Source organism: Ictalurus punctatus, chromosome 20 (assembly GCF_001660625.3).
Source record: "Ictalurus punctatus breed USDA103 chromosome 20, Coco_2.0, whole genome shotgun sequence".
Classification (NCBI taxonomy): Eukaryota; Metazoa; Chordata; class Actinopteri; order Siluriformes; family Ictaluridae; genus Ictalurus; species Ictalurus punctatus.
In genome coordinates, this window is record NC_030435.2 from 20929950 (window position 1) to 20942311 (window position 12362).

Genomic DNA, 12362 nt, shown 5'->3' on the forward strand with positions numbered 1-12362 from the left:
ATCTGTTACAGTCTGGCTTCATGGCTGCCTTGGCAAAATTAAAATTAGATTCTCCACCTGGACTTAGTAACATGAGGGAACAAGATGGTTAAGTCGTGGCTACTTCTGAATAAAGCATGATCATTATATTGTGCTCCCAAACTAGAGTGTGCATATTTACACTAACCACCAGGCACTAGGGGAAACAGCCATGGCTCATCAGCTTTAGATAATATGTCGACACTAGTAAAGTTTACAGTACATGCCATTTCTTTTCTGAAATGTAAAAAAAAAAGCATTTGCCCAGTCCAGATTTATTCTGTTTTTGTGTATATCTCATACTAAAAAGTTTTAGATCTTAAAACGAAATGTAACATAAAACAACGGCGACCTGAGTCAATGGTGGCTTAGTGGTTAGCATGTTCACTGCACACCTCTAGGGTTGGGTGTTTGATTCCCACTGTGGCCTTGTGTGTGGAGTTTGCATGTTTCCTCCCCCAGTCCAAAGACTGATTGATGTATGTGATTGTGCCCTGTGATGGATTGGCACCCTGTCCATGGTGTACCCTGCCTGATGCTCCCTGATACAATATCTTGTATTATCAAATATTTTATTTTCACTGAGTAATAGTAGTTTTTCTGTTCTGTGTGCAGGTGTTGGCAGTCAGGCATGGAGGCAGTTTAGTTTTAAAACTGGAGCATCTGTCACCATCCCGTGTCGTTATGATAGGACATATATACAACATAAGAAATACTGGTGCTTTCACGCTTCTGCAGCATACAATTACTGCAAAATTCAGGCGTATGCCAATGAGACACAGGGGAAAGTGACAGTGACTGATAACCCAGCTGAGAGTCTCTTTACTGTGACTATGAATAATCTCCAGACAGAAAACACTGGAACGTACTGGTGTATTGTAGAGATAAGTGGAATATTCTATCCAGATGTTACAGAAACACTTTATATCACATTAAAATCAGGTACTAAGTTACAATCTGCAAATAATTAGTGAATTTAGCAGTGTTCTAATGTTGCTAAAGATTAATCATACATAAATGACTCTATATTTGTGCTCAGATCCTGATCTGTCTGTGATGGAGAGCAGAGTGAGTGGTGAGGAAGGAGGCAGCGTCACAGTCCAGTGTCTCTACAGCGCTGCGTATCGGAATAAAACGAAGCAGTGGTGTAGATTTATAGACAGCCGCTGCAACAATATGGGGAGGACTGCCACATCCCAGAAGTCAGCAGTGAACCTCAGTGACGATGGGAGAGGATCCTTCAGTGTGCAGATGAGTGGACTGAAGAAGAGTGATGCTGGCTGGTACTGGTGCAGTGCAGGAGATCTGCAGGTTCCTGTTCACATCAGTGTCGGTGATCCACCTCCAGGTATTATCACATACACTGACCTCTACTTTAACAAATGAAAATCACAATCATGATTATTTTTCTTTTTCTTAGATGTGACTGCAGGACTGACTACAGCAGTGACTACAGTGACTACAACCAGTGTAGCAGTGACTACAACCACTCACCATGTCAGTATTTACACGTAAGTAGGAAAGCTCCATTGTATTTATCCATGCTGTTGTCCTCTGCAGTTTTACAGATTTTCTATATTTATTAACTTATTCAAATAAGAATGTGTTCTTAATGTACAAAACCAACACCCTGTTATTGAATATTTTAACCGGTACATAAGATATTATCTTGCTAGTTCTGCTTTCTCATGTCATACGAGCTTAAATGCACTGAACATTTAATAATGTATTTTTTATGAGTCTGTGATGTGAGTGGATTAAATTAAACTGTATACTAAATTCTGAGCTTGAAATAGCAAATTAAGCATGAATAAAATAGCTAAATCTTACACATTGATTATAATCCTGTAGCCACATTAAATGAAACTGCACATGGATTACTGTGCACAAGAAAACTATTAATCTTTTAGTGACTTTTCCAGGGTTCTCTACACATTCTCTACACATGGGATCTCAAACTAGGGGTCTCTTGACTTCCTAATGTAAGAGCTAATCAAGAGTTAGCTAGCAGATGGGGACTGAAAAATTACCCTATGCATATGTATGAAGGAAAACATTTTAAATGGTCAAGCTTTACTTTCTGACTTTTTCTTTCATGTTTTAAACAGATCTGGATCGAAGCACAGTTCAGGTGGAGTCAGATGGACATGTTTCAGAAAATTAGTGCAATTGTTCTTCTTAACACATTTCTAACTGTTGTTATTTCTCACCCACAGCAACATCTGTGACCAGCGCCACATCAGATTCTAGCGGTGATGACACCATGTGAGTGCAAACACACACTTATTCTTTCTTGTAGAACATGTTGAACACATTTAGGTTATGATGTTGTTCTCTGCAGTTTTACAGAGATTTAAATTGATTCTCTTATTCAAAGATGAACATGTACTTAGTTACGATAGTCTCTGTGAATACAATCAGAGACACTCGTAACATTAGCCGCATTAGCCGTGGACTTTGCTAACAAGCACGTTTGGAAAAGCGATTTACAAACATTCACAATATATAAAGTGCGATACTTGCGTCTTCTGGATATGAAGCCGGATCATGAACAGCTGGTACTGATCCATTCTTGAGAATCAAGTTTTCAGCAAATCCTGCTTTGTATTGACCCTCGTTCACAAAGCAGCCTGGTGTCAAATGATTCCAACAACCATATACGAATTTAAGTTTCCATCAAAAATAAAACTTCTGCACTACATCTTCAGTGGCTCTGATGCCGGGAGTACACGAAGACTCTCATGTTCAAAGCTTATGAAGCTGAGACGTTCCTCTTATCCCTATAGCTGCTCCAGCCCGGAAAACCCGGCTCACTGTGTGCAGCTCGCTCAGAGGAGGATTTATGCTAATAGGTCAGAGTCCGTCACCAGTTGTGGGCGGGGCCTGTTCAGCAGAAAACGCGAACGACTCATTTTGAGACACTGTTTATGATTTATGGAAAATATTTAAAAAATAGTGTTTGGATTTTTACCATTATAGGGTGGTTGTGTACACACACTGCCGACACACATTTATGTTCAAACGCCATGTAAAAGTGAATTTTGCATAATAGGTCCCCTTTAAGAGATCATGTAAGAGGAAGAAATGATTACATATCGTTGTTGGAGACAGACATAAATTACGTGTCATTTCAGGACATTTTTGTTTTTGTTTCAGAAAGCCAGTGCAGTTCTGTCTTGCACAGAATTGAAGGACGTGATGTTGGTGGGACTGAAAATTTAAGAAGCTGGCGCTTATTCAGTTATTTTTTTTTATTAAAACAGCACGGTTAGTCATGTGTTAATCCTTTCATATCGTTTAGAACACAGTGTCCCACATTTCCCCTTAAAGATCGATAAGTACATCTACAGTGCCCTCCAATAAAATTGGCACCCTTGGTAAATATGAGCAAAGAAGCCTGGGAAAAATTGTCTTTAACCTTTTGTTTAAAAAAAAAATCACAAAAATACTCTCATGGATATCAATCAATTGCAAACACAACTCGAGTTTGCAACAATTACTGACAACCTTTTAGTCAATACTTTGTGCTACCTCCCTTTGCCAAGATAACAGCTCTGAGTCTTCTCCTATAACGCCTGATGAGGTTGGAGAATACATGGCAAGGGATCTGAGACCATTCCTCCATACAGAAGCTCTCCAAGATCCTACAAATTCCGAGGTCCATACTGGTGGACTCTCCTCTTCAGTTCACCCCACAGGTTTTCTATGGGTTTCAAGTCAGGGGACTGGGATGGCCATGGCAGGACCTTGATTTTGTGGTCAGTAAACCATTTTTGTGTTGATTATGATGTATGTTTTGGATCATTGTCCTGCTGCAAGATCCAACCACGGCCCATCTGTATCCTTACAAAATATCCAGGTCCTCTGGCAGGAAAACAGCCCCAAAACATTAAAGATCTACCACTATATTTAACCGTGGGCATGAGGTACTTTTCCATATGGCTACCTCTCTGTGTGCTCCAAACCACCTCTGGTGTTTATTACCAAAATGCTCTATTTTAGTTTAATCTGAGCATAGAACCCGATCCCATCTGAAAGTCGTACGTCTGGCAAACTGAAGACGCTTGAGTTTGTTTTTGGATGAGTGTAGAGCAGGTGTGTCAGACGTACGGACCGCGGGCCAAAACCGGCACGCTAGGGGGTTCAATCCGGCCCGCAGGATGAATTTTGAAAATGAGCAAAATGCATATAAACACGAACTGGAAATTTTTAATAAAATGCTATTCATAAAATTATCCGCTAGGGGCGCACTGTTTTAGTCAGAGTAGAAAACGCGGCACAATTCTGGGACTCAGACCGAACAGCAGATGGCAGCAATGTGTCTTCTGCTGTTTGTTATTACTGTGCAGTCTAACCTATTTGCTACTCGCCCCCACACCCTCATTAGCCAACATGTCTTTGTCAAAAAGGAGAAAAGTGGATACAGAGTGTAGTTTTCCAAGAAAAATGGAGTGCAATACTATATTTTTCAGTTCCAAATACCTGTGACTTAAAGTTTTTTACATTTGTACAAACACTGTGTCCAGTTGTAATGCACACATGTATATGATAATCAGAAGCAAATTGCAGAAAAATCGGAGGTTGTTCATGATATGTTTTGTAAAAGGATATTTCATTAAATATGAAGATTTTCCTAATGTACTTGTACTTCTTTGCACGAAAACAAAGGGAAAGGGACTTATTGTTATAGGTTCTTATGCTATGGTTTTATAGGCCAGGCCCACTTTACATCTAATTATGCTGTATGTGCCCCTGAACTAAAATGAGTTTGACACCGGTGGTGTAGAGGCTTTTTTCATGAAACCCTTCCAGACAACTTGTTCCTAAACAATTCCTGTTCCTTGTCACCCAGGTGTACTAAAAATGTGTATATATATTGTATATATCAATGGGAATATACTATAATATCTATCTATCTATCTATCTATCTATCTATCTATCTATCTGTCTATCTATCTATCTATCTATCTATCTATCTATCTATCTATGGAATATGACATTGGTTTGTTGATTACAATAAAGTTTGTGTTATGCTTCTACATGTTTCCTTTTCTTTGACTTGGTAAATGTCTATATGAGACGCAAAGGTGTGACTGTGAAGGCCACAGAAGTGTCACTGGTGGAGAAATTAGGCATTTCTTTTGTTTGACCACAAATATAAAGCATTCCTTAAATCAGGGTTGGGCAAACTTTTTGACTCGAGGACCACATCAAGTTTTTGAAACCAAGTGAAGAACTGCCATGATAAAGGAAGTCTTTTTAAAATTTATTCCAAATTGACACTCAATTATTAGTGTGCTGTAGGAATACATGGACATGCAGTTCTACCTTTTTTGAAAAACAACAACAACAAAAAAACAATTATACATTTTTATAACACCTCGAATGTACATACATACATACAAATATGGTAACAGATATGTAATTATCAGTTCTAGAAAAAACAACAACATTATATTACATTCTGAGTGAAGCATTTGGAATATTAAGGAACAATTCCCATTTATTATCCATTGTGAGCCATATTTACAATGATCAAATCATCTCAAGTGCATTTGCTAGATAACTATTACTATTATACAATTATTTGTATAGCGCTTTTAACAACGGTCATTGCCTCAAAGCAGCTTTACAGAGACATATAAACACAGGATACAGATTTTAAGTGTGTGAATATATCCCTATTGATGAAGCCGGTGGCGACGGTGGTGAGGAAAAAACTCCCTAAGATGATATGAGGAAGAAACTTTAGAATGTTAATGTGAACAATGAGCCTGACCCAATCTCTTGTCAAGGGCGTCAAAGTCTTGTGTAATCTTTGATGTAGAATTCCTCAGGATAGCTGACAATGTAAAGGCAGCAGTGAATTAGATATTACTGAGCCCATTCTAATTCTGACTGAATATACCGTAATATACAAGAACTGCAGGCTACAGCGCCATCTATTGGGCTTGCTTATACTGCATAAAATGAGTCATTTTGGAACAAACTCCAGACTAACTGAAATGTAATGATATTCAGGGGTGTAGAATCCGCAGGTGGACGTGTCCCCCACATTTTTAATGAAAAGTACATTCGTCCCCTGCACTTTTTCACTGCCCATGGCCAATTTGTGTATCTTCTATACGTGTACGATAAAATCCATTGTATTTAGTCGGAATTTGCTCACTCATTTTCGTTCTTTTTCAATTCCTCATATAGTGACGCAAATGTCATTTGCTATATAGGGAATAGTGAATGAGTGAACGTGGACTGACTTTGGCATGAAAACTGGTCATTCGTGTCACGTGTCACACTAATGCTCACACCCGTGCTGAGCGCTCAGAGGTCACGATGAGTTCAAAGCAACAAAAAACCCAAAAGCATTCACTCCTTTTTTACTAAGTTAAACAGTGTAAGTATAAGTTCTTTTGGCATGTGGTATTCCATCCATCCATCTTCAATACCGCTTATCATACAGGGTTTCGGGGAGCCTGGAGCATATCCCATGGAGCATTGGGCACAAGGTGGGATACACCCTGGATGGGGTGCCAATCCATCGCAGGGCACAATCATATACCCATTCATACCACCATTCATACACTACGGACACTTTGGACATGCTAATCAGCCTACCATGCATGTCTTTGGACCAGGGGAGGAAACCGGAGTACCCGAAGGAAACCCCTCAGCACGGGGTGAACATGCAAACTCCACTGAGAATGTGTTTCAACAGGGCCATGACGGGACTCGAACCCCCAACCCTGGAGGTTTGAGGCGAATGTGGTAACGGCTTGTGGTGTTCGTGTTGCACAATGATGAACAATTTGCTACATATTTCTTTTCAAACGCTGCCTATTTCTACTGATGAATAATTAGTGAGATTTGATGGTAATATTAGTCTACACACAGTAAGAAACAGGCAGGTTGGCAGGGGAGGATAGGAACATACCAATAACAGAAAATAAAATAGAATAGAATAGAAAGTATATCAATATAAAGTAATATAATATAAAGTAGTGTGTGAATATACAAGTATATATTATATAATGTGTGTTATGTATGTGCAATAGAATGTACACTAAAAGCAATTTGCAATATTCAATACAGTGAAATATACAATATGACATACAAGTACAGAATCATAAATTCCATAGTAAGCCAATTAAGAGCAAGAGATAAAAACCCATCAATTAGAACAAGGTCAGAAAAAAAGAATTCCCTTGAAATTCTAATGTGGTGGGTTTTTCCCCGATAAGAAGAAGTCAGAGTCATCTCAGGAGAGATTTTATCCCGCTCCTCTTTGCAGATCTTCTCCAAGTCATTAATATTTCGGGGCTGACGTTTGGCAACTCGAACCTTCAGCTCCCTCCACAGATTTTCTATGGGATTAAGGTCTGGAGACTGGCTAGGCCACTCCAGGACCTTAATGTGCTTCTTCTTGAGCCACTCCTTTGTTGCCTTGGCCGTGTGTTTTGGGTCATTGTCATGCTGGAGTACCCATCCACGACCCATTTTCAATGCCCTGGCTGAGGGAAGGAGGTTCTCACCCAAGATTTGACGGTACATGGCCCCGTCCATCGTCCCTTTGATGCGGTGAAGTTATCCTGTCCCCTTAGCCGAAAAACACCCCCAAAGCATAATGTTTCCACCTCCATGTTTGACGGTGAGGATGGTGTTCTTGGGGTCATAGGCAGCATTCCTCCTCCTCCAAACACGGCGAGTTGATTTGATGTCAAAGAGCTCCATTTTGGTCTCATCTGACCACAACACTTTCACCCAGTTGTCCTCTGAATCATTCAGATGTTCATTGGCAAACTTCAGACGGGCATGTATATGTGCTTTCTTGAGCAGGGGGACCTTGCGGGTGCTGCAGGATTTCAGTCCTTCACGGCGTAGTGTGTTACCAATTGTTTTCTTGGTGACTATGGTCCCAGCTGCCTTGAGATCATTGACAAGATCCTCCCGTGTAGTTCTGGGCTCATTCCTCACTGTTCTCATGATCGTTGCAACTCCACAAGGTGAGATCTTGCATGGAGCCCCAGGCTGAGGGAGATCGACAGTTCTTTTGTGTTTCTTCCATTTGCGAATAATCGCACCAACTGTTGTCACCTTCTCACCAAGCTGCTTGGCAGTAATCTTGTAGCCCATTCCAGACTTGTGTAGGCCTACAATCTTGTCCCTGACATCCTTGGAGAGCTCTTTGGTCTTGGCCATGGTGGAGAGTTTGGAATCAGATTGATTGATTGCTTCTGTGGACAGGTGTCTTTTATACAGGTAACAAGCTGAGATTAGGAGAACTGTCTTTAAGAGTGTGCTCCTAATCTCAGCTCGTTACCTGTATAAAATACACCTGGGAGCCAGAAATCTTTCTGATTGAGAGGGGGTCAAATACTTATTTCCCTCATTAAAATGCAAATCAATTTATAACATTTTTGACATGCGTTTTTCTGGATTTTTTGTTGTTATTTTTTGCTGTCTCTCACTGTTCAAATAAATCTACCATTAAAATTATAGACTGATCATTTCTTTGACAGTGGGCAAACGTACAAAATCAGCAGGGGATCAAATACGCAAAGGCGCATGACCATGACAGAGCTGGATCAGGAAGACAGGAAGGAAGCAGCATTTTTGTGACAGCAAGTACAGTTAAGACATGAATGAAACACAACAGGTTGGGCTGTTATAGGAATGTTATCAGCAAGAACACCCCAAAGATGGTTTCCTATAACAGTACATTTTGAAGTGTTTAAGTCCTCCGTGTTTAGACAACAGCAATTTGGGAAAAAATTACAATTATTTACTTATCAAGGAACATTTTTATTAGTTTAACATGACTAAATAGAACTATAAATTGATTAAGAAAGTGCGATTTCACACACTTTTAAATGATGGAAAGGCCAAAGTGTGGATAAAGAAAGGATCTGCTCACGATCCAAAACATACAAGCTCACAGGGCAAGCACGGTGGTGGTAGCGTCATGGCTTGGGCTTGCATGGCTGCTTCTGGAACATGCACACTGATCTTTATTGATGATGTAACTCATGATGGTAGCAGCAGAATGAATTAAGATGTCTACAGAAACACTCTGTCTGCCAATTTATAGAGAAATGCATCCTATACATTTCGGTACAAGCCTGGAAGAGCATTGCAAAAGAAGAATACAACAATCTGATAATGTCAGTAGGTCACTGGCTTGACAAGAAAGTGGTTATGCAACCATAAATTAAGTATTATTTATTTTAGACAATCCGTTCCTATACTTTCGCTCACCTAAAAATAGGGTGGTCTGCTAGAAAAGGTGCCAAGTTTTTAAAACAAATCTAGGTGTAAATGTCTGGAAATGAAAGCTGACATTCTGATCTATTGTCTCATATTCATCTTTTGATCTCAAATACAAATGTATCTAGTCTACAGCAAAAACCAAAGACTTAGCCTTGCTGTTCCAATACTTTTGGAGGGGACTGTATATCGTATTGGAACAAGCACATTCATATACACCTGTGATTTTAACAATAATCAGAATTACTGACCTAGAGAGTTAGCTTTACATGACATATTTCCACAGATATTTGAATAAGGAAATTAAATACAGGAATTAATGAGTGAATCTGCAACAGAAGCGGCCTACATGATATTGCCATCAGAGCTGAGATATAAGACAATACATTTTAATTTGCTGTTGTAAAATTGGACTTTTTGGGGCAAACTACCATCATCTATATGGCAGTGTATCAGGTATTTAATCAGTTTAGATGGTCTGTCACTAAATTAAGACACACTGTGGTTTTAGACTACACTGTAAGATTAGCAGGAAGAGGAACTGCTTGAGCTGCTACAGACACAGCGACAACTTCTCAGAGAAGCAGGACGCAAGAAAACTCACATTTTATTCAACATCAGAACAAATCTAACATGAGCTGCTTTTTCATTTTTATTCTCTTCACTTCCAGTAAGTACATTTCTCATGCACTCTTCTATCCTATTTTACATTCTTGTGCAGAATAAATCATTGATACATCAAAAACCTAACGTATTGAATTAATTTATCCATCATCAGTAATATCTTGTATTATCAAGTATCAAATATTTTATTTTCACTGAGTAATAGTAGTGTTTTTCTGTTCTGTGTGCAGGTGTTGGCAGTCAGGCATCGAGGCAGTTTAGTTTTAAAACTGGAGCATCTGTCACCATCCCGTGTCGTTATGATAGGACATATATACAACATAAGAAATACTGGTGCTTTGACGCTTCTGCAGCATTCAATTACTGCAAAATTCAGGCGTATGCCAATGAGACACAGGGGAAAGTGACAGTGACTGATAACCCAGCTGAGAGTCTCTTTACTGTGACTATGAATAATCTCCAGCCAGAAAACACTGGAATGTACTGGTGTGCTGTAGAGATAGGTGGAATATTCGATCCAGATGTTAAAGAACAACTTCATATCACAGTGAAATCAGGTATTAAGTTATAATCTACAAATAATTAGTGAATTTAGCAGTGTTCTAATGTTTCTAAAGATTAATCATACATAACTGACTCTATATTTGTGCTCAGATCCTGATCTGTCTGTGATGGAGAGCAGAGTGAGTGGTGAGGAAGGAGGCAGCGTCACAGTCCAGTGTAACTACAGCGCTGCGTATCGGAATAAACAGAAGCAGTGGTGCAGATTTATAGACAGCCGCTGCAACAATATGGGGAGGACTGCCACATCCCATAATTCAGCAGTGAACCTCAGTGATGATGGGAGAGGATCCTTCAGTGTGCAGATGAGTGGACTGAAGAAGAGTGATGCTGGCTGGTACTGGTGCAGTGCAGGAGATCTGCAGGTTCCTGTTCACATCAGTGTCGGTGATCCACCTCCAGGTATTATCACATACACTGACCTCTACTTTAACAAATGAAAATCACAATCATGATTATTTTTCTTTTTCTTAGTTGTGACTGCAGGACTGACTACAGCAGTGACTACAGTGGCTACAACCAGTGTAGCAGTGACTACAACCCCTCACCATGTCAGTACTTACACGTAAGTAGGAAAGCTCCATTGTATTTAGGCATGCTGTTGTCCTCTGCAGTTTTACAGATTTTCTATATTTATGAACTTATTCAAACAAGAATGTGTTCTTAATGTACAAAACCAACACCCTGTTATTGAATATTTTGACCAGTACATGAGATATTATCTTGCTAGTTCTACTTTCTCATGTCATACGAGCTTAAATGCACTGACCATTTAATAATGTATTTTTTATGAGTCTGTGATGTGAGTGGATTAAATTAAACTGTATATTAAATTCCGAGTTTGAAATAGCAAATTAAGCATGAATAAAATAGCTAAATCTTACACATTGATTATAATCCTGTAGCCACCTTAAATGAAACTGCACATGGATTACTGTGCACAAGAAAACTATTAATCTTTTAGTGACTTTTCCAGGGTTCTCTACACATTCTCTACACAGGGGATCTCAAACTAGGGGTCTCTTGACTTCCAAATGTAAGAGCTAGTCAAGAGTTAGCTTAAGGATGTGGACTGGAAAATGCCCCATGTATGTATACTGTATGTATGAAGGAAAACATTTTAAATGGTCAAGTTTTACTTTCTGACTTTTTCTTTTATGTTTTAAACAGATCTGGATCGAAGCACAGTTCAGGTAGAGTCAGATGGACATGTTTCAGAAAATTAGTGCAATTGTTCTTCTTAACACATTTCTAACTGTTGTTATTTCTCACCCACAGCAACATCTGTGACCAGCGCCACACCAGTTTCTAGGGGTCATGACACCATGTGAGTGCAAACACACACTTATTCTTTCTTGTAGAACATGTTGAACACATTTAGGTTATGATGTTGTTCTCTGCAGTTTTACAGATATTTAAATTGATTCTCTTATTCAAAGATGAACATGTGCTTAGTGTGCAAAATAAACACTGCGGTATTTAAGCAGTAAATGAACATGTGACCATTACATGAGATACTTTATTGCTAGTAGAAAATTTGTCACGTTACAAGGGCTTATGTAAATACATGAACTTAATGAGTACCATATTTATAGGAAAGAGAAATATAGTTCTCATGTCATATTATATTTATATGTACTCTGTTTACAGTATTTACGTACTTAATTATAATATAAAAAGTAACATTACAGTGCACCATGTACTCCATTACTGTAACGAGAGTAGTTTGAGATTTCCCATCTCTTCCTTAGATAGAGGATATAAACTGGAATCTGACAAATTAGGAGAAAAAAATGACCATGAGTCTTTATTGGTCACAAATACATTACAATGAATTTCTTTTCTTTGCATACCCCAGCATGCCTGGAAGTTGGGGTCAGAGCTCAGGGTCAGCCATG

The 12362-nt window shown here is 39.1% G+C and overlaps 2 protein-coding genes across 2 annotated transcripts; both read left to right on the top strand.

The window, feature by feature from the left end:
• Positions 1 to 71: 71 nt before the first annotated feature.
• LOC128628853 (polymeric immunoglobulin receptor-like) lies at positions 72 to 4977 on the top strand. The gene is made up of 3 exons (XM_053673828.1): positions 72 to 87; positions 634 to 960; positions 1058 to 4977. The coding sequence occupies exons 1-3, from the start codon at positions 72 to 74 to the stop codon at positions 1402 to 1404; spliced, it is 690 nt and encodes a 229-aa protein (XP_053529803.1). The 3' UTR covers positions 1405 to 4977.
• A 4935-nt stretch (positions 4978 to 9912) lies between these two features.
• Positions 9913 to 11657, top strand: LOC108261562 (polymeric immunoglobulin receptor). The gene is made up of 4 exons (XM_053673829.1): positions 9913 to 9949; positions 10134 to 10460; positions 10558 to 11029; positions 11635 to 11657. Exons 1-3 carry the CDS (start codon positions 9913 to 9915, stop codon positions 10902 to 10904), a joined length of 711 nt encoding a protein of 236 aa, XP_053529804.1. The 3' UTR covers positions 10905 to 11029; positions 11635 to 11657.
• The last annotated feature ends 705 nt before the right edge of the window (positions 11658 to 12362 follow it).